This window comes from Danio aesculapii, chromosome 21 (assembly GCF_903798145.1).
Source record: "Danio aesculapii chromosome 21, fDanAes4.1, whole genome shotgun sequence".
Lineage (NCBI taxonomy): Eukaryota > Metazoa > Chordata > Actinopteri > Cypriniformes > Danionidae > Danio > Danio aesculapii.
In genome coordinates, this window is record NC_079455.1 from 14,897,639 (window position 1) to 14,919,438 (window position 21,800).

Genomic DNA, 21,800 nt, shown 5'->3' on the forward strand with positions numbered 1-21,800 from the left:
ACCCAAAAATGAAAATTCTGTCACAATATATTCAACCTTCGCTTGTGCAAAACCAATTTAAGATTCTTTCTTGCTGAACACAAAAGATATTTTGAAAAATTTCAAAATACACCAACATTCTTCAAACTATCTTATTTTGTGTTCAACAGAAAAAAACTCATAAAGGTTTAAAACCACACGAGGGAAAGTAAACGGTGAGCACACTTTCATTTCCCTTTAATCTTTAAAGAAGCATTGCTAAACCTCTTTACAATATATTTATGTTTATACTTTAGAATATATACATTTTATACTCTTTTCAAGATGCCACACATCCAGCAAATAATACGACAATGCTTTCTTGATTGTTCTCAGTGAGGTCTGTTTACCCAGGGCAGATTCAGCATATTTGAGCGTTCAGCCAGACGTCCTCACGACAGAGCTGTGTTTATTCAGGGCACTATGGGAACGCTGGTAAACCGGGCTGTGCTGTAGACATGAACTCCTCCTGTTATCTTGATTTAGACGCTTCCTTCATTTCATGCTCTGCTCTACAGCAAACAAACCTTCAGTGGATGTTAAATACGCCAGAGGAGTGTGTAGAAAAAGAGCAACTGCTCTAGCAATCAGTGTTCAGATTAACTGTTGTGTGTTCGATAGTGTATTTCTATGAGCAGAGAGCAAATCTACTTCCTGTGATGTTTCTAAAAGACACCAGCTTTATGATGCAAAATGAGGTTTCATAAAAGCACAACGCTGAGGAAATTCAGACCAATTCAGCTCTGAAAACCATCAAAACCTTTTGATTTTTCTCTCATTTGATCTTTTGACTTTTTTGTTTGTTTGTGGAAGTGAGAAATGGTTGAGTTTACAGTCCAGTTTCATTTGTTAGCATTAGGTTTCCTCATTAGATAACATGAAAAATACATCTATTAATTGAAGATACATTTTATAATGTATTATCTAATATTATTTATTGGATCTCATCTATATATTTATTTATAAACCTAAAAAAAAAAAGTAATATTCACTGAGGAAAAAAAGCTTTGCTCATTGTTAGTCAATGCGTCAACTGTTGTCAACTAAAGGACCTTGTGGTAAAATATTAGCCAAAACAATTGAAAGTGAAACCTGGTCAGTTATTATTATTATATATTAAGAGGTCAGTTATGAAATATTAAAATCTCAAATATCTGAATTCATACAAATAAGCTTATAAAATTGTTGATGCTCAATAAATGATCATTAATATTATTTTTAGTAGAGCAAAGTAAGCTAATGCATCAATGTTGAAAGTATATTTTGTATTTATTTTTATAGAAACTTAAAAATTATTTTATACATATATTTTTAAGTACATTTGTTTTATGGGAACTGATTTTTAGGACTAAACATAATATATTTATAACATTAACATATAAGATGTTTATACATTTCTTCCATAACATTATAAATAGCTTTAATGCCAAATTTGCTCAATTCAGAGTTCATACACATTTTTTACTACTGAATTCCATGATTTTTTCATGATGTTTCCAAGACTTTGATGTAAATTTTCATGACCTAATGTTTAATGCAATGTCTACATATACATGGTAAAAAACAATACATGTTAACATTTACTACAGCATATAGTAAAACAGGCAACAATCTATTTAGTTTCAGCTTATATTTCTATCTGTGTAAATTTTATTTAGATAATGCTTACACCGCACTAATGTGAGAGTATGTGATTGGCCAAGGACAGAAAATAAGTAAATAACCTATATTCAAGTATTCAGTTAACTCTCTACCGCACGCATTATGATCAATCTTAAAAAAAAAATATTTGACTGTTTTTCTTTTCTTAAAATGGCTTAACTTGGAAGTGCTTTAAAAAATATTTGGAAAAATATGTATTTTTTTAAGGTACTTCATGAAATGTTGCCATATGGCAACAACGTCCAACAGTGGATCTAACTTAAACATTTCAATTTAAAAACTTTCCTTATAATGAATAATTTAGTTGTTTGAAATGATTTAATTGGTGTTGCTGTATTATAAGCTTTAATACAGAACTTATAAATGACACCTTATACACACTTTTCAACAACTTATCCTATTGTATATAACATACAGTAGGTATGAATATTTCCTCCAGTAAATATTATAACAAATAAATAACAAGTCTGGTATATCCAGATGCATCAGAATAATGTAGCTACTAGCTAACAATATTTATATATTATACTGTATACTATACTATGCCTGTCTTATCTCCCTCTGAGCTAACTTACCTGAACTGTCTCTATCACTGCTCTTATCAAATGTCCAGTCTGCATCATTCTCATGGTCACTAAAACCCATCTCATCCTCACTTTCATCTGCAGGAAGAGCCAGTTCTGTCCTTTCTTCTTTCACTTATTATAGAACATGGTGGTGCTCGCTAATACACTGTTCCCTGTATTCATATCTATTCAAAACTGGTATTGCCTTTAAAACTAGATTTTATCCATAACGCAAATGCCATTAACATACAACATTATATTTCTAGCATTCATGTCATTGTTGTTACCTTAAAAGTTCACAGCTGACCTTGCTAGCTAGCTAACCCATTGCAATATTGCATGTTCCACTATTGCACAGTGTTGCCATTTGGCAACACACACATTTGATAGATTGACAAGACTAATTTGATTTTAAAAGGTTTGAGTTGTGAATATGTCATCATAACTTACTGGAGGTGATGTTTCAGATTTTTTAGTGGATCTGACATAATTTGATCCTTTGTTTTTATTGACGTTTGCATTTAGCAACTACTCACAATAAACGCCAGTCTGTCAGAAATCACGGACAGAAAAACACAGCATGTCATGTGACTTAACCAAAGCACATCATTGGCTACACTAAGGTCTTCGCTTTCCAACAACAACAAAAATTAAATTATGTTGGTCTTAAAGAAATAGTGGCAGGGAAATGAACATAAGTATCATGTTGCCATATGATTACACCGTGCAGTAGAGGGATATCTGTTTTCCATGAGTTTTCCAAAACTTGGTGGGTTTTTCTGATTTTCCAAAACTTTTGCAGGCCTGGAAAATGCCCTGTCAAAAATCCATGACTTTTCCAGGTTTTCCATGACCGTATGAACCCTATCAATTTAATGCTACACTCTCAGAAATAAACGTACGTGAGCTGTCACTGGGTTGGTACCTTTTCAAAAGGTACACATTTGTACTTATTGGTACCTCAAAAGTATATATTAGTCCCTACAAAATTTAAGAGGAACACTTTTGTACTTTTTAGGTACTAATAGTACCATTGAGGTATTAATATGGACCTTTTAGGTACAAATTTGTACCCTTTTAAAAGGTACCACCCCAGTGACAGCTCCCGTACCTTTATTTCTGAAAGTGTAAAAGGATATAAAAATACTTACAAAAACCTGACTGACCCCAAACTTTCATATTTAATTAGTTTGGCATAATTTAAATGTAATGGCACTAAAGCGCTATCTATATATTTAGCATTCTACATTGGACTGGAAAGAAAGCAATAGATTTAAAACATTTTGTAAGAAACTTAAGTTTTTAAGAAACGTAATTCTTCCCCTGCTGAAAAATCCAGCTTAAACCAGCCTAGGCTGGTTGGCTGGTTTTAGCTGGTTGACCAGCCTGGTTTTAGAGGGGTTTTGGCCATTTCCAGGCTGGTTACCAGCCTTTTCCAGCCTGGTCTTAGCTGGTCAGGCTGGAAAATGACCAGCTAAATCCAGCTAAAACCAGCTTGACCAGCCTGGTTTAAGATGGACATAGCTGGTTTTGGCTGGGCTCCCAGCCTGGCTAGGTGGTCAAGCTGGTTTTAGCTGGTCATTTTCCAGCCTGACCAGCTAAGACCAGGCTGGAAATGGCTGGAAACCAGCCTGGAAATGGCCAAAACCCCTCTAAAACCAGGCTGGTCAACCAGCTAAAACCAGCCAACCAGCCTAGGCTGGTTTAAGCTGGATTTTTCAGTAGGGTCATGACCATATGTTCTGATACTGGGCTAAATATGGACCAAATGCAACGGGCAAAACAAAGACCTCGTTGATATTTGGTCTATGTTTGGACCAAATACAGACCAATTTTCGACGACGATATTTGGGCTAAATGAAGTCTACGACGGGCCAACTTGATTTAGCCCAAAAAACGAAGTCGAAATGACGTCTCGTGCTGGGTGGGATAAAATGTTCAATCATAAATAAGATCAAACATACTTTGGATTTTCATAGTGACTAGTCTTTGTTTTTCTAAGGATTTTAAAAATACAATTCAAAATATAAATGTGAAAAAGTTTTGTTTATAAAGTTTATTACAACAAATAAAGTGTTTTTAAACCGTAAAACAACATCCTGCCCAGCTTAACTTCCAACATAACCTTCCATTTATTTTAACAGACACACAAATATTACAGTCTGAGCCACAGCTCTCCTCCACAACAACCGTCAACATTTACACTCCAATTTCAGCAGATCGGAAGCAAGCAGCAGCGAGATATTTTCAGCCTCACGCTCATCATTCAATACACAATAACTGACCGTCCGCTGTGTTTATGAGCCAACACTTCCTCTGGGCTGCGTTTGAAAAAGGAAACAAGTCTGAAGAAGCAAATTGTATGTAAAACGGCAGAGGATGAAAGCATTTGCATGTGCTTCAGTGTTTGTTTTGAGCTCACGCTAACTACAGTTGAAAACACGAGAAACACACACCAAAAATGGACAATAAAGCCAGGTACGGAAGCCTGCTTGTGACAGAAAACTAAACTAAACTAACTAAAGTTTCTTTGTTTGTGACTTTATTTCTTCTGATAACTTTGACTGTTTTTCCTCAAAATATGCAAGTTTGTATCTCACAATTCTGACTTACCCCCCCCCCCCCCCATGCTCAACCCTGATCAAACACAGCTGATTCAACTAATCAAGGTGTTCAAGACTACTAAAAACTATTTAGTGGGTGTGAGGTGGAGGTGGTTGGAACTAAACTATGCAGAGCTGTGGCCCTCCAGGAACTGAGTTTGAGACCATCGATATGGCGGCTACACAGCTATTTAAAAATCTGCAATCTGAGGGTTCAAAAAATCAAATAAATAAAATAAAATGAGCAAATCCCCTTTAAAGCTGTCTGAGGGAAGTTCTACAGCAGGAAATTTACAAAATATCTTAATGAAACATGATATTTGAATGATTTTGGGCATAAAAAGAAAATGTATGTATATTATTGGCTATTTGTACAAATATAAAGTATAAACAATACAGCAATATAAACCCGTAATTTGGAAAGTCAAAATTGTCAGACAAACTCACAATTCTAACAAAATTTGTGGAATTGTCAAACATAAACTGGATTTGGATAAAGTCAATTTTAAGTTTAAATTATGATTTTATTTTTTTGTCAAAATAATGAGATTTTATTTTTAAATTGTGACATCTAGAAAATGCTTATTTCTAAACTTCCTGATGATTTTTTTCATTTATATTTCTTGTTAAACTTTTGCATCTCTGACCTTGAAAGTTTCTTATCATGTTAATATAAAAAAAAACGAAATAAAACAAAAAACAATCCTCAGAGTTTTCAAAATCACCCCAAAAGTCAGAATTCCAAGATAAAAGGTTTTTTATTCTATTTCTTTCTACAATTATTTATAAGTTATAGCAAAAATTATTTATTTTATGCTGAAAATCATTAGAAAGTTTGCAAAATATCTTCATGAAACATGATTTTCACTTCTATTTGAATGATTTTGGGCATAAAAGAAAAATAATTTCTATGATTTGCTATTCATACAAATACAAAATAAACAATACAGCAATATAAACCTGTAATTTGTAAATTTGTAAAAAAAAAGTTAAAAATTAAGTCAAAATTGTTTGACAAACTCCCAATTCTATAAGAAAATGTGTGGAATTGTTAGATATAAACTGAACTTAATAGAGCCGATTTTAAGTTTATATCTTGATTTTATTGATTTTTTTGTCAAAATAATGTTTTTATTTTACAGAATTGTGACATGTAGAAAATAGCAATTTAGAAGCTTTCTGATTATTTATTTTTATTTTACTTGTGAGTTCAAATTGAGCAATTCTGACCTTGTAAGTTTACATCTCACAATTTTAATATTTTCAAAAATGAGAAAATAAATAATAATAATAATTCTCAGAGTTGTCAAAATCACCCCAAAAATTCAGAATTTCAAGATAAAAGACTTCTCATTATATTTCTAGTATTTAACATACATAACAAATCTGAGATTTATCTTTGTATTGTTATTATTTTAACACGTTTATATGTAACTCTAAACAAAAAAAAAAAAAAAAAAACATCTTATGTTGCACAGTTATTGCAAAAATACTTTATATGGGTCAAAATATTTTTAATTTATGCCAAATATCATTATAATATTAAATAAAAGTTCATCTTTCATAAAGTCTTTTTGTATATGAACTGTCGTAAATATATAATAAGAACTAATTTTAGACAACTTTACAGGTGATTTTCTCATTATTTTGATGCTTTTGAACCCTCAGATTCCAGATTTTTAACTAGCTGTCATATCTAGACATGGGCTGATATAAGATTCTGACTGTATGATATCTTTGCATAAAAATATTATGGTCTCACATTATTGCTCTAAAATAAGTTCTTTTTAAATGTCTGGGTAATAAAACAACCTTTTCCCCCATTGAACACAACACATTCTATTTTAAGAAACGTTTCAAATATTTCGGAACAGTAGCTTTTGATGTAGAGGGTCCTTTTCTACTGTTGCCCTAAAAACTAAATAAAATAGTCGTAAAATAAACAAAACAAAAAAAAAAACACATCTTACGTCCAAGTTTTAGGAACAGCAAATAATAACTTGACTTCTGCTTGATCATTTGGTATCAGAAGTGGCTTATATGAAAGGCAAAGGCCTCTGGATTACGCTTATTTGACCAAAATAAAACATGATCATGCCTTGATTTTTAATTATTTAATTAGGACAGTAAGGTCTGACTTTGCTGAGACAAAAGTCTTGTCACTTAACATAAATAAAGTACAGTATAGAATATAAAGTCATGCTGCAGTGGGAAATGAATTAATATTGTGCATGACTCCCATGAGCTTAGAGGACTGCATCCATACATCTCTGCAATGACTCCAATAACTTATTAATAAAGTCATCTGGAATGGCAAAGAAAGTGTTCTTGCAGGACTCCCAGAGTTCATCAAGATTATTTGTATTCATCTTCAATGCCTCCTCCTTCATCTTACCCCAGACATGCTCAATAATGTTCATCTCTGGTGACTGGGCTGGCCAATCCTGGAGCATCTTGACCTTCTTTGCTTTCAGGAACTTTGAAGTGGAGGCTGAAGCATGAGAAGGAGCGCTCTCCTGCAAAAGAATGTGGTTTGTAATGTAATGGGCAGCACAAATGTCTTGATACCTCAGACTGTTAATGTTGCCATCCACTCTGCAGATCTGTCGGACACCACCCATACTGAATGTAACCCCAAACCATGATTTTTTCCTTCACCAAACTTGACTGATTTCTATGAGAATCTTGGGTCCAAGAAGTTTCCAATAGATCTCCTGCAGTATCTGTGATGATTGGGATGCAGCTCAACAGATGATTCAACAGAAAAATCTACCTTCTGCCACTTTTCCAAATGATCAACTAGAAGCCAAGTTATTATTGGTTGCTCTTTTTGTCAGGTAGTGTACTGTTAGAACGGTATAACAGAAAATTTTGGTGGTACTTCACGAAACTGCGGTAAACCTTAGAACCAGTTATGGTCTCATGCCTCGTCGTATCCTAAATCATACATCAATGGAAGGCTCATTCATCCAGCTTTCAGAAGATGCATAAATCTCTATATCCAAATCTGAAATCTGAAATATAAACTCACGGCTCTGAGTAACAAAAATCAGAATCATGTGAGAAAATTGATTTCCATGACATAAACAAGCTTCCATAAGCTGGCGTCCTTATTTTCTGAAGTAAATAAATAAACATACAGTGATATCATACCTGTTCCCAACAAATGCCTGTTTCTGTTGCCGTTGGTCGACACAATTACACCAAGAAAAAAATAATAAACATAAAAACAATCCACATAAATTACACCCTCCTACTCAAACCCTTCTCCAAAAGTAGCACAGCACTGGTCCTTTCCTGTTTATTTCTTGGGCCTCCGGAAGATTTTAGGAAAGCCGTGTTTCTTGCGTCCTGAGCTGGAGCCCTCAGTGTCTTCTCCAGTGGAGCCGCTGTCCTCGTCCACTAGGTTCCTCCTGTTGGCGATCTGGGACACGCGGATACCTGCTCGAGACAGGACGTCCTGCTCAGAGGTGAGGTTGAGGGAGTGCAGGGAGTCACCGGAGATCAGGCTGGAGGGCTGCGAGTGGATCTCTCCCAGACTGGCGCACTTCTCCATGCCGAAGCTCTTCTGCAGCAGAAGGCTGTCAGTGGAGGAGCCGCCGTTGGATCGGGACAGTTTATTGTAGAGGGGAGTCGAGGAGCAGCGATGGCCGTCTCCATACTGAGACATAGAGAGAGACGAGTCGGATTCGGAGCGGTTCAGATCCCTGGATGGAGGAGAAGAGAGCGTGTAAGATTCTGAACACTGAGTTGGTGTCAGAAGTAAGCATTAAGGGGGAAAAGCAATACATTTTACTGCCATACAGAGAAAGAGTTAAAGGCCAGATGCCTTATTATGGTGGCTTGAGAAAGCCAACAACTGTTATACTACACAAACGTATTACTCTTCTGTCTTCTTCTTCTTCTGAGACTAATTTCTATATGCATCTCCTCCTAGACCGTTCATACTACAACCACCAAACTAACACCAAGCCTCCAAACTGGTCTGACTCATGTTGCTATATCTTTTCCAACTGATCCGACTCGGAACATTCGGAAAAGTCCCATTGACTTAACATTGGACCAAAATTTTTGACCTCATAACTTTGCGGCAGACTGTCATACAGACTTAAAGGTGGGCTCATTTAACTACCGACAAAGAGCATAGAATCACCAAGAGGCGACACTCTGTTGCTGTTTGGGAAACAGCCACTAGATGCTGCTAGAGTCACGCGGCGGCCATTTTCGAATGAAAATTCCAATTGAACAACAGCACAGACAACTAACACTAGACAGAATGAATAAGATATTGAGTTATATATGAGTTAAATATTCTATATTCACACACCCCCATTGAAAAGCAACAGTTTAAACAATATCTCAATGAAAAGAAAACAATTTCCAAAATGTTGACAAGACTAATTTTAATATAATATCTGTTTAACTTATGACATAAAGGTAAGATTACATCAAAACAACATCAAAAATGATTTAAACTTTGAAACTAGTTCAAACGTTCAGACTGGGCTTTCTCAAGCCACCATAGAGTTTGTCTACAAACTTTACTACTTTACTTGTCTAGTTTATAAACTATTTATAAACTTATAAACTTATAAATTTATAAACTGTTGTGCAGAAAGTGTTCTACATTTGTTCTATTTTTTAAGTGCGATTCAGAATCAAAGTTGTGTATACGCCGCTCTAGATTTACATTTACAAATAGCACATGATCTTGAAATTGTGAGCAGCTAACAAAACACCCGCTAGGTAATATCATTATCAAATAAATGAACACTTGCCGGTTTGATCCCAGCTCTGAGGGGGTTAGGTAGCGTGGGAATGGCGGAGTTAAATTGGTGTCGTGACCTGGATGGGAGTGAGGTTTGGGGGGGCCAGTGAGTGAAGTGCTAAGCAGGTAAACCTCACTCCTCTGACCTCTAAAAGGTGCTCTAGCGACAGATACTAGAGGCCATGGTCTTTAGCCTTCTTGGTAGAGCATGTGGAAAGTCGCTGGTTTGATCCCAGCTCGGAGTGGGTTGAGTAGTGTGGGACCAGCGGGGTTACATCAATATCCAAAGTTATGCTTGAGAATGACAAGCACAAAGAAAAAAAGTGCTTGCTGCTGCTGAAACTTCGACTGTGTAGGAATCCCAAGTTTCGACACTCTAGTGCGATTTGGGAAACAGCCACTTGATGGTGCTGCGGCCATTTTGGAATAAAAATTCCAATAGAGCAACAGCATATTATAAGTCTGTAAAATGAACTATTAAAAGTGCTGATGATTGTGATAGCAAGTGTTGTATTGTCGTCTTTCAGGTTGTATCTCAGCTTTAATGCCACTTTTTAAATAAATAAATAAAAAACAAAGCAGCTGCTTGCCATTGTGACAGCAATGAGATCCAATGGACGGTCAATCGCTTTCACTCCAAAATGGCGGAATCGCGGGGCTCTTGCTGGGCGCTGCTGTTGTAATGGTACGTTCTATTGAGTGTCGCCTCTTGGTCATTCTAAGCTCTTTGGTTTCAGTCATCTAATAAAAAATGAGCCATCTTACTTTTGAAATCACTTGCTATGACAACTAATAAATATTTATTAATATTTATTGATTATTACTTTATATAAAAAACTGCCTTTGATGTGGCATTTCTATGTTTACAGTTTACTAATGCTGCTAAATTCTGCCAGTAATATACTGACACAATAACATATTTTCAACAAAGGTTTTTAAGGTTGATGTTAAGGCGTCACAGTGGCGTAGTGGGCAGCATGATCGCCTCACAGCAAGAAGGTCACTGGTTTGAGGCTGGGTCAGTTGGCATTTCTGTGTGGAGTTTGCATGTTTTCCCTGTGTTTGCGTGGGTTACCTTCAGGCCTCCGGTTTCCCCCACAGTCCAAAGACATGTGGTATAGGTGAATTGAATAAGCTAAATTGGCCGTAGTGTATGAGTGTGAATGCAAGGGTATATGGGTGTTTCTCAGTGTTGGGGTGCGGCTGGAAGGCCATCCACTGCATAAAACATATGCTGCATGAGTTGGCGGTTTATTCCGTTTTAGCGACCCCTGATTAATAAAGGGACTAAGCTGAAAAGAAAATGAATAAATGAAGGTTGATGTTAAATATCTGGAATATTTCTGGAATGATATTACATACAGTTTTTTTTTAAGGGCCTGTATTTTAATCTCTACAAGATCTGTTCAAGATTATTTCTCGGAAAAGTCTGCATGTGTGAAAGGTGGCTGATGATATCTACTGAGTGACACAAAAACACAAGCGACACTTTTCCTATAGAAAGTCCCTTTAGAAATGCATTAATATAGTTCATGTTCAAATTAATTTCCCTCAGTCAGTACTCAAGTTTACAGCTCTCGCTAACTTCCAACATATTTTCATCCAAAACAAATCTCGGTTGCTAAATTAGTTTAATGCTGGACAGATTTTGCCATAAGTCTTTAGAATCACTGTGATAAAACAGGCTTTTGATGATTAATGTGGCAACATTGATGAATTCTTATTACAATTAGAAATTTTTGAGAGGACAGTAGAATGACAGAAAGTAAAATGAGAGACAGAGAGCGCGGGGACAGGACTGTGAAAGGTCCAAGTGCTGGGATTTGAACTCGGGATACCCGGATTGTTGTTGCACTATATGTATGCATGCTAACCAAAGGGCTATCACAATGACCAAAATGAATGAGCTTGTCAGGAAGTCAGGCTTTTGGGTAATCATTTGGTCTCGAATTTCACAAACCCTCACTACTCACTGAGTTTGTCGACCTCATTAATCTTTGGTGACCCTAAGTGGGGGTCTTTTTTACATTTTACAAAGGCGAAAAGTCACGTTTACCTTTAAAAAAATATCTCAGCATATGTCACTGATTTGATTAAACCTACTGATTTGAGAATATACCCAAAACTAACACTTACTATAATGATTACCCAGTAATAACTGCCAAGATTGTAGAAAAGCTGCATTATTAAAGTTTATCAGTATAATTATAAAACAACAGTATAGTTAGAAAATAACAAACAATTTATTAGCATAACAAATATTATATATTAAAAAATAAAGGCATAAAAATATACACTCATTTTAGTTGAAGAATTTTTTTTTACTAAAATAACTATGGACAGAAGTTATTGTTATTAACAAATTCTGAGGATTTGAGATAATCTAAGATCAGCATGTGGAAATAGTTCATTGTCTCATTGAAATTAAAATAATTAAAATAAAAGAAACTGAAGTACTAGCTAAACGTTACTAAGTATAGTGAATAGGGGAGAGCGCGGAACAAAGTAACACTTTTAGGTTGTGGCCAGATAATGAACAAAGTAATGGGGTGAGACAAACCCTATTTTTATTTACCAACAACACACAAGCCTCTCCTACAAATGAGCACTGGTTGTATGATCGCCAGATCTATGGTTTCTATGCAGTATTGCCGAGAGTGCCAGGAGTAAAAATGTTACTATTTACCCCACCTGCGGGGAGAGTTGTAACAGACAGAGGGTTAGTTGTAACACTAGTTGTGCTTAAAAGGCAGATTTCACACAATTAATTTAAACCCAGTTTACTTTAAATAGCAGCTATATTTCCTCAGTACTTAACTCAATCTATTTTTATTGTACATAGCACAGTATGTTTATTTATTTATTTATTGGATTAACACATTTGGATTGATTTGCATTATTATACAATGCATTATTTGCATTATTAGCAATAATTTTTTTTTCTAATAATAAGTTAATAAGATGTAATAAGTAAATAATAAGTTCTCAACATTCCACTCAAAATTTATTTTGTTGGTTTAGTTGCTGTCCAACAGTGTGTGGCTTATTTATTTAAAATACCCTGTTACATCTAACCCTGCTGTGTCGTGTTTTTCTCAAAACTGGCTAGCAGTCACTGTGTTTTTTACATCTTTCAAAATGGTTTCATCTTTTAGCCTAGAAGATGATAATCACAACAATGTAAGAATTTCACTAACATACTTCCACAGGGAAAAAAAAGAAATATATATATAGATATATAGATATATCGACTATGATAAAAATTACTTTTATGCTGCAAAATGGTTTCTCCTGTGTTTCTCTTTCAAATTTTGCCAAACTTTGTCAATAAGTGGCAGGAAGACGTCTGCCGACACTGTGTTGAAAACCTTGGAAGCATACCACGGTTAACCCCAGTGGCATCGCTAGACCCAATTTACTGGGGCATGTGCCCTAGTAAAAATCTCCAGTGCCCCAGTAAATGCATTGAGATATGATTTACTTCATATGCAAGTGTATTTATTAAGAGTGGTAATTCCAAAATAAAGACGTTATTCTCTATGTGCAACTGAACCAACGCTGGTGAAAGCAGAGTTATCAAAAAGCAAACTGACGCATCTCCGTGTGTGCGCAGAGAACCCACACGCCTCTCGACCACGCTGCTGTTCTGCCGGTGCGAGTCCTGGTAGTTAACATGCGCGGCAAAAAAGCAGGCTACTTGCGTTGTAAAACCGGCGTAACCTTTTTTTGTTTTGCAAGTCGACAAAACTAAAGTTTAAATGATAGGTCCTGATAGATTTTTTTTGTATGAAGCAAAAAGTAGGGATGAGGAGTCAGTGAGGTAAGACTTAATAAACCTAATTCTCTGCCACGTGTCAAGTCTAAGACAACAGATAACTCTATAAAACATCTTTTTTGTATTTTATTGAATTGTTTTGTTGAACTTAATATTCATGCAAAAGATTTCTTAAATGATCTTAGCATATCACTGATGTGTCTTAACATTGTTTTCCAGTTACATTTAAGATTATTTAGAATAATAATTGTATAATAACAAGAATACTTTTATTTATAATAAATACTTATAAATATTCATTATAATAAATATATTATATTTATATATTTATTATAAATATTATATATTATACATTTATAATATATAAATATTATATGTTGGGGGGGTGCCCCAGTAGAGCTTTATGTCTAGCAATGCCCCTGGTTAACCTTGAGCAAATACCTTAAAACTCTGTGCTACATTTGACCTGCGTTACACTTTGCCTCGCGCTCCCCTACTACATATTAATATATTACAAATAGAACAATATAATTGAACTGAAATTGTATACCATTATATTATCAGTCTGGAAGAGGACGTGTGTGACTTTAGCACTATTAGGATGGTTTAAAGAGCAAAAAAATAAATAAAAATTCTCCCAGAATTACAGCAGCAGCAGAATTTCCAAATATACAATCCATCACATCACCATAAACTGTTTGAATTGCTTAAAAAAGTCTCTAATCTTATCCAAAACCAAAATTCAGCATCCTAATGTTTTATTTTCTCTTATTTTTTTTAGGATTTAATAAATATTTTTGCTCATATTTATACATTTAGGGGTGGCGATATTAGTGGAGGGCACTGTATATACGTTAAATACTTGAAAATGAAAGTTAGACTTTGTTAGCAAACAGTCATTTATATTTGCGTTATTAACTCACACACACATGCCTTCATCAGTCTGTGTGTGTGTGTGTGTGTGTGTGGTACCCGCTGCTGTCTGTTTTGTGCAGGCTGTGTGTTGAAGCCTCCAGTGAAGTGCAGAAAGAGGAGCGATACTGAAGCGCAGAGAAGCGAGAGCACAGAGAAGAGGAGGACGTGGACAGCAGGACGGAGGGATGAGACAGAGAGGAAGACAGAGAAGCCACAGGGACAAACTCCACATGGCCGATGGAGTGGCTGCGCGTCTGCCGCACACGGGGCCGTCCGGGGGCCTGCAGGGGCCCACAGTCGTCCTCTACCAACCTCAGAGAACTCTGGTTCAGCTGCGCCTCTCCATGTCGCGGACGCAAGGACATCAGACTGGGGGCTGAGGAGACACACGGAGAGTGGATATTAATATGTCATTCAAGGTTAAGGTGCAAAAATGGTTTATTATCTCCAAAGCAGGGGTAAATTCACATTGGTTATATATATGTATATATATATATGTGTATATGTGTATAGATATATACATACAGTTGAAGTCAGATTTATTAGCCCCTTTTTTTCTTTTTTAAATATTTCCCGAATGATGTTTAACAGAGCAAGGAAATTTTCACAGTATGTCTGATAATATTTTTTCTTCTGGAGAAAGTCTTATTTGATTTATTTTGGCTAGAATAAAAGCAGTTTTAATTTTTTAAACACCATTTTAAGGTCAAAATGATTAGCCTTTTCAAGCTATTTTTTTTTTTTTAAATTTTTCTACAGAACAAACCGTCCTTATACAATAACTTGCCTAATTACCCTAACCTGCCTAGTTAACCTAATTAACCTAGTTAAGCCTTTAAATGTCACTTTAAGCTGTATAGAAGAAATATCTATTGCATTGTAAATGTGTAAATGGTTTTGTATAACGATGGTTTGTTCTGTAGACCAGTGATTCTCAAACTTTTAAGTCAGCGACCCCTTATGTAAGATCGTCAAGAACTTGCGACCCCCCACTACCAAAGCATATCCAAACAATAAAAATAACTTATTTTAAGCTGTTCATAATATTTTAACTATATTTACTATACATTACAGGGCCCAAAATTAACATTTTTGCTTGGGAGCACTGTTGCTCCTAACTTTAAAAATGTAGGCGCACCAGCCAAAATTTAGTGGCACCCACCAATTATGAGCACCATTACTACAAGTTTTACAAACAGACTTATTGCATTTGAAATCAACACTAATCAAAACTAACAAGCAAAAAAATATATATGCATGCAAGCTATGAGGAAAACGAAATCCCGTTATCACAAGAAAATACATTTTTATAACATAATTGAGCGACCAAAAGATACACAGACCGCTCACCGGCCCTGCACGCACTGCTGGACATGAATGAATCTGTTAACGATAACTGTGCTGTGTTATCACAGATGGTGTCTGATATTGCACAGATGCTTTTGACATATACCATATTATTTGCATACATCATTTTAATAGCAATACTGCTCTTTTCATGAGCTGCAATATTAGTTTAATCTTAGTCAGTGCAAGCCCTTTTGTGATGGTGTACGTAGTGTTATATTTTACATATAAGGTGTTATATTTTTTACATATAAGTTATATTTTACTGAGCATCTGGCGATTAAATGAGGGATTAAATAGAACCTCTCGTGCTTGAAATGTGTAGATGTGGCAAACAGTTACCTGAAAATTCCGTCCCACAGACTTTACAATGAATGCTTTAGTTATTTTCATGGCAGACTTGAAGCCAATGGTAGTCTTTTATCCACTATTCGAAAAGTGTAGATGGTGGGTTAACATTCACCACATGATCAGTAATCAGATGTGCCGTGATTTGTAGCTTTAAGTGGTTTCTAAAACTAAATCTGTCAGTGTTGTTTTCATTCTCTCATCTTCAGAGCTTTACATTTTCGCAGTTGTCGTTCCTGTCATCTGAAGGCAGAAGGCATTGACTGAGTGATTGACAGCTGATTTAACCAATCCATTCGCGTTCAGTTCTAGAGCAGTGGGCCAATAAAAAGAGCGTGAAGGCGGGGCAAGTGTTGCAGGCTTTGTTAACTGCGGCATGTCAACTGTTTTAAACTGTTCCTGAGCACTGCGTTTCAAGTGCCAAGATGCATTCTGCCTGAATGTGTCCTAAATACTTTATGAATTCATCCTGATATTTCTGATGTTTCCTACTTTTGTCTGATGGGATCTTGCTCTTATGCTTAGTCAAAGTAGAAAATTTCCTTGCTCTGTTAAACATCATTTGGGAAATATTTAAAAAAGAAAAATAACTTCTAAGGGGGGCTAATAATTCTGACTACAACTGTATAATGATCTTCATAAAAATGGAGGCTTGGAACAGGAAACGGTAATATTTACAGCACGACTTAACATGAGAAAGCTACGAGTTATCTGAAATGAGCTATTTTGGGCTGTTATGTTGATAAAGGAGACATGCTGCATGTGCAGAAAACATCAGAAAACATTCACAACACAAACACACACAGTTTAGAGGAGCGTGCATGATGCTGATAAAAGCACATTAACCGTGGTTCACGAAGGAAAACAGAGCTGGGGAGGAAACACAGATGATGATGCTGATGATGATGTGGCACAGGAAATAAACACACACACACATATACGCACAAAACTGTGAAAGCATTGCAGTGCAAAGAGCATTAGTGTCCACAAACACTGCACAATAACACACACACAGATATGATTTGCAGCCTGCATGAAAACACTGCGGTGATGAAGCTCTTCATTTGCTGTGTGAAATGTGGAAACAAAGATAATGACTGAACATTATCCGGCTTATTACACGGCTACTTGGTAAATAAATTAATAAATGGACATTAAATATTGATGTTTACAAGAAAATGAGAAATTTGATAAGCATGAAATTAGTACAGCAAGTAGGACCTTGGACTAGGTGACTAATATCTGTGTTGGTTGTTCGTATTTATAGACGCTGAAATTTCAAGAAAAAGTTTAACCTGATTTATATCATATAAGGGGATTTGTAAAAGGGTTTGTTTACTGCAAATTAAAAAATTCTGTCAACATTTTCTCACTCTTGTGTCATTTAAAATCCATAATACACTCTTAAAAATGCTGGGATGTTGTGAGATATGCTTCAGATATGGACAAACGAACCGCTGGGTTAAAAAATGTCTCATTTAAATTTAGGTTAATAAATTAACCCAATGTTTGTACTTATTTGAACCAACACTGTTTTACAACTCAGCATTTTTAATCATCATCGAAACGTCAGTGATGATATTCTGAATCAAATCTGATGCTGCGTTCACACCAGAAGCAGATGAAGCTTCAAGCGCGAGTGATTTACATGTTAAGTCATTGCAAACACGCGAATAGACATCCTGTGGTATTATACGAGCGAACGAGGTGGCGCGAATAACGTGATTTTCACAAATGAAGCAGTGCGAGTTGAGTGTTTTGCATGATTGACGCGCTTAACACGCAGCTTGAGTTGGAAAATCTATTGCCTTATCCAATTAGGAGCTAGCTCTTGTAGGGGAGTGATTATGACGTAGTGTCTGTTGTTGGTGTCCCAAGGGGAAAATCCTCTTGCTGACAATGGACAACAGTTCATCAAACCGGGCTTGGCTCAGTCTGAAGCACCGCTGAAAGCTCCAATCATCCAGGTATAGTTGCTGGAGAAGTTGATGAACTCACATAGCTGGGTGCATCTCTGAAAGGATCTAGTGCACTCAGACATGGTGCCAAACGAATCGACGCTGTTTTTAGCCTTCCTAAAGCACATAAAGCACAGCTATTCTCTCAATAAAATCCGTGTTAGTCATCAGGCAGACAGAAGCCCTGCCCATGATGCGAATCTGCGTCTATTTTGAACTGATTTTTTTTTCCCCTTCACTTTCACCCATTGGTGAAGTTTTTTCCTCGCCACTGGCTTGCATAGTTCGGGACTTGTAGTGCTGCGCATTGATTACTCTTCAGTGTTTGGACTCTCAGCAGTGAATATTAAAACACATGAACTGAACTGAACAAAACTGAACTTAAATTCTGAAAACTGAACTTCACTGTTTCACTATGATCTTCTATGTGAAGGTGCTTTGACACAATCTACATAGTAAAAGCGCTATACAAAAAAGATGAATTGAAAAATAATTTGAATAGAATTTGACGTGCAAATGAGGAGAATTTGATGCATAAATGAAGCGAGTAAACTAAAAATGTTCACGCGTCTATTGACATGCATTCTGCATCTGGTGTGAACACAGCATGAGAGCATGCTGGCTTGACACTTTAAAACCAATAGAGTTTATTCTTCCATGTCACATGGCAAGTCCAAGAACCAATGAGATTGTTTTCATGCAGCAAGTAGGTTTGGTTCAGCTTCAGATGTTTATTTAAATAAAAGCGTAAAATACAGTCTCTTGGATTAAACTTGGATTAAACCACTTGATTTATTTTCAACGGTTATGGGTGATCAAGATTTCAGTGGAGGAAAATCTCTTTCATTTGATTCAGAATATGTTCATTTATGCTCCAAAGATTGATGAAAGCTTTGGAAGGAACAGAATTCTCATTTTTGGAGTAAAAACCCTTTTACCTGTAACCTTGTTGAAATATGAAGGAATTTTGAGTTTTCTAAATGAGTGAGGTTAGTAACTTGCACAAAACACACCAGCTTTTATGTAACTTTAAAGCCACTAAGAGTATGAAATGTAGTAGTTTCAGTTTTCATTCTCAATTTAGGGAGAAAATGTAAAGTTCGGTGTGAATGATTTGTTTGTTAAAAGTCAATTAGAAAAAGCGTTTATGTGTAAATTGTTGCAATTGTCCAACTGTTATATCCCAAAGAGCCATGAAATAAGTTTAAATGTAGGCTTTGCACTCTGAGCTTAACACTGGGTCAACATCTCTCCTTTAACCATCGATTAAACCCACTTTAAGCTGTAATTAAATACCATTTTAATTGTAATCTGTAAGAAATAGAGGTTAGCAATGTGCTAATGTTAGCACTAGCAAAGCTAACAACAAACTGCTGTGCTAAAGGCACATATAGTGATTTACCAACCTAAAACCCAACAATTTGGAACAAAAAAAGTTAAAAACAACCCAGGGTTAATAACTACAGTGTGAAAAAACCTATATATAACAAAACAAAATGAAGCTTTAGGTTAGCTGGTTGACCAATCCTGCTCCCAAAGGGTCAACTCCTGCAGAATTTGGCTTCACATACCTTGTCTGATGTCTTTGATTGGCTAATTCAGGTTTGATTAATCAGAACTTGAGCTAAACTCTGCAGGATGGTGGCATTCAGGAATAAGTCTGGACAGCCTTGCTACAGAGCAATACTTAGCAGAACTGCATTCAATATTAAAGTGTGGCCGCATTAGTCCATTAGTCAAATTTTAACATTTTTTAGTGGGAAAAAAACATCCACTTGTCTATTATAACTAGGATAGGAATGCACTGTATGGAGCATCACTCACAGAGCATATTTTAGCATGTTAGGTTGTCATCAGTGCAGACATGGAATCAGTGCTTTCTCTGAAAGATAATTTAAACAGCAGCACATAGGATTTTAGTCATATATTTACATAACAACCATGTTTTCAGGACCTGAAAGGATACAGGTGTGTGTAGAGGTGTACAGGTTGTTTGACAAACTAAAACAACAATAGTGAACTACAGGTGGATAGAAGGAAAGTGTTTCTTTATAAAGTGGTATCGCCACCTACTGGCCTGGCATACATAATACAGAATTTTTAGACTTTTTCATGGATTCGTGTGAACGGGGATGATGACAATGCTGAGTGCTTTTACACACACATTCTTAACTCAATGAAGCCATAATTGCTTGTAGATATGTGAACACATTTATTCGTTTTCTTTAAATGCAGTCAAGTCCAGCATGTGAAGTAATATTTAATATCCAGCATGTGAAAGAATATTTAAAAGCATATGTGATATGTGACAGGAACATGTAAAATGTCCCAATTAACTATTTCTATGGTGTATTGCGAAGCAGATAAGGATGATTCAGTATCATTTTAGTAACAGATCTTAACCGGATATGATGTACTGATGGTTTCTAATGTTACTTGTCACAGTAGCAAAGTAAAGGAGGTGAGACGTGAGCACGAGTAGCCTACTATGGCAATTGAGGCATGACACGTGTGTGAGTAATTAAAAATGCTCCAACTTTTTTTTGCTTTTGAGTTAGACGGTACAGTAAACCCAATATCCCCTATGTCACTGCTAAGGACACTGATGTAAAGAAACTTAATCTCTCCTATTGACTGAGCTGTGGAATACAATGCTGAACATGGCGTTATCACATATTTGATGATATCTGAGATGTGTGTTTTTTTTTAGCAGGTACATTTAGTTGTTTAGTTCATATATCTGTCTGCTGGTAAGTAAAGACAAAATTAAGTAAAGCTGAATATTGAGAATGCAGTGCATCGTTGATCATGGTGCATTGTGATATCAAACCGAACAGAATCGATGATGTGATAACGGTTATTGAATTGAAGCGTTAAAACAGCATACCCTGTTAAAATGCTGGGTTCCACCAAGAGGCAATCTCCCGCTCGCCCTCATGAAGCTAATTCAGGAGTATCTGAAATTGCAATTCATCAAACTTCCGCTAGGCCTGGCTCCATAATATAGCACATTTCTGTTAAGCCCAATGTTAAAATGGGCAAATTTACAGCAGAAAAAAAGGTGTTTACAGCCTGGTACAAAAATTTTTTTTTGGTTCATACAGCTAACATTAGCCTTCACGCAACTGTGAGGGGGTGATTTTTATTTATAACTCATCTGTTTCCTTTATATTAAGTTATATTAAGTCTGGATACATAAGGGGGTGGCCACTTGAGTGACAGCTAGGTCTCGCTGCTCGCCGTCTCATCACCTCAGGTGATTCCGGCTGATTAGCTGCTGAACTCGGCATATACAACATATTTTTGTTTTGTTTTACGTGGCTTTACACAGTCAGTTGTCTTTTGGAATTATTTCTTACAATTAGCAGATAATACAGCAGGCTGTGTGCACTTAATTGTGCTCACAAACCATTCAAGTGGCCTTCATTTCCCAGGTGAGTCCAATTCTGATATACTTATATACCATCTCTATAAATGTATTTCTTTTATATAACATAATTTATCATTTATATGGTTATTTAGACCTGTAATTCAGAATTGTCCAGAATCTGTCAGAATGATTAGCTATAGGCTATAAAACAGTCATCTGAAATGTTGTCATACAGTGTTTTGCCTGGATTTCATAAATAGCCTTGCATTTACTAACACTGACTATATTTGAAGTATCTGGAAGTAATTCGCGTATTCCTCCTGTAGAAAAACGCCATAAAAACAATGCTTAATAGCTCAGTGTATTACAAGAGTGTCTTTAAAAGACTAAACACTTCATTGATGTAGTACACAACCAAGCACATGTGGTCAGAACACAAACGAATCACAGGTAATGAAGTATTAAGCGTT

General features: G+C 35.9%; 1 protein-coding gene across 2 annotated transcripts in view; it reads right to left on the reverse strand.

The window, feature by feature from the left end:
- Positions 1-7,598: 7,598 nt before the first annotated feature.
- Positions 7,599-21,800, reverse strand: part of stim1b (stromal interaction molecule 1b) — an 84,175-nt gene continuing 69,973 nt past the window's right edge. For both annotated transcript variants that reach the window (XM_056446164.1, XM_056446163.1), the window contains 2 exons: positions 14,365-14,683; positions 7,599-8,556 (listed from right to left, as the gene is read on the reverse strand). In XM_056446164.1, the coding sequence (XP_056302139.1) occupies positions 8,151-8,556; positions 14,365-14,683 (725 nt within the window). In that variant the 3' untranslated portion in view covers positions 7,599-8,150. The remainder of the gene's footprint in view (positions 8,557-14,364; positions 14,684-21,800) is intronic.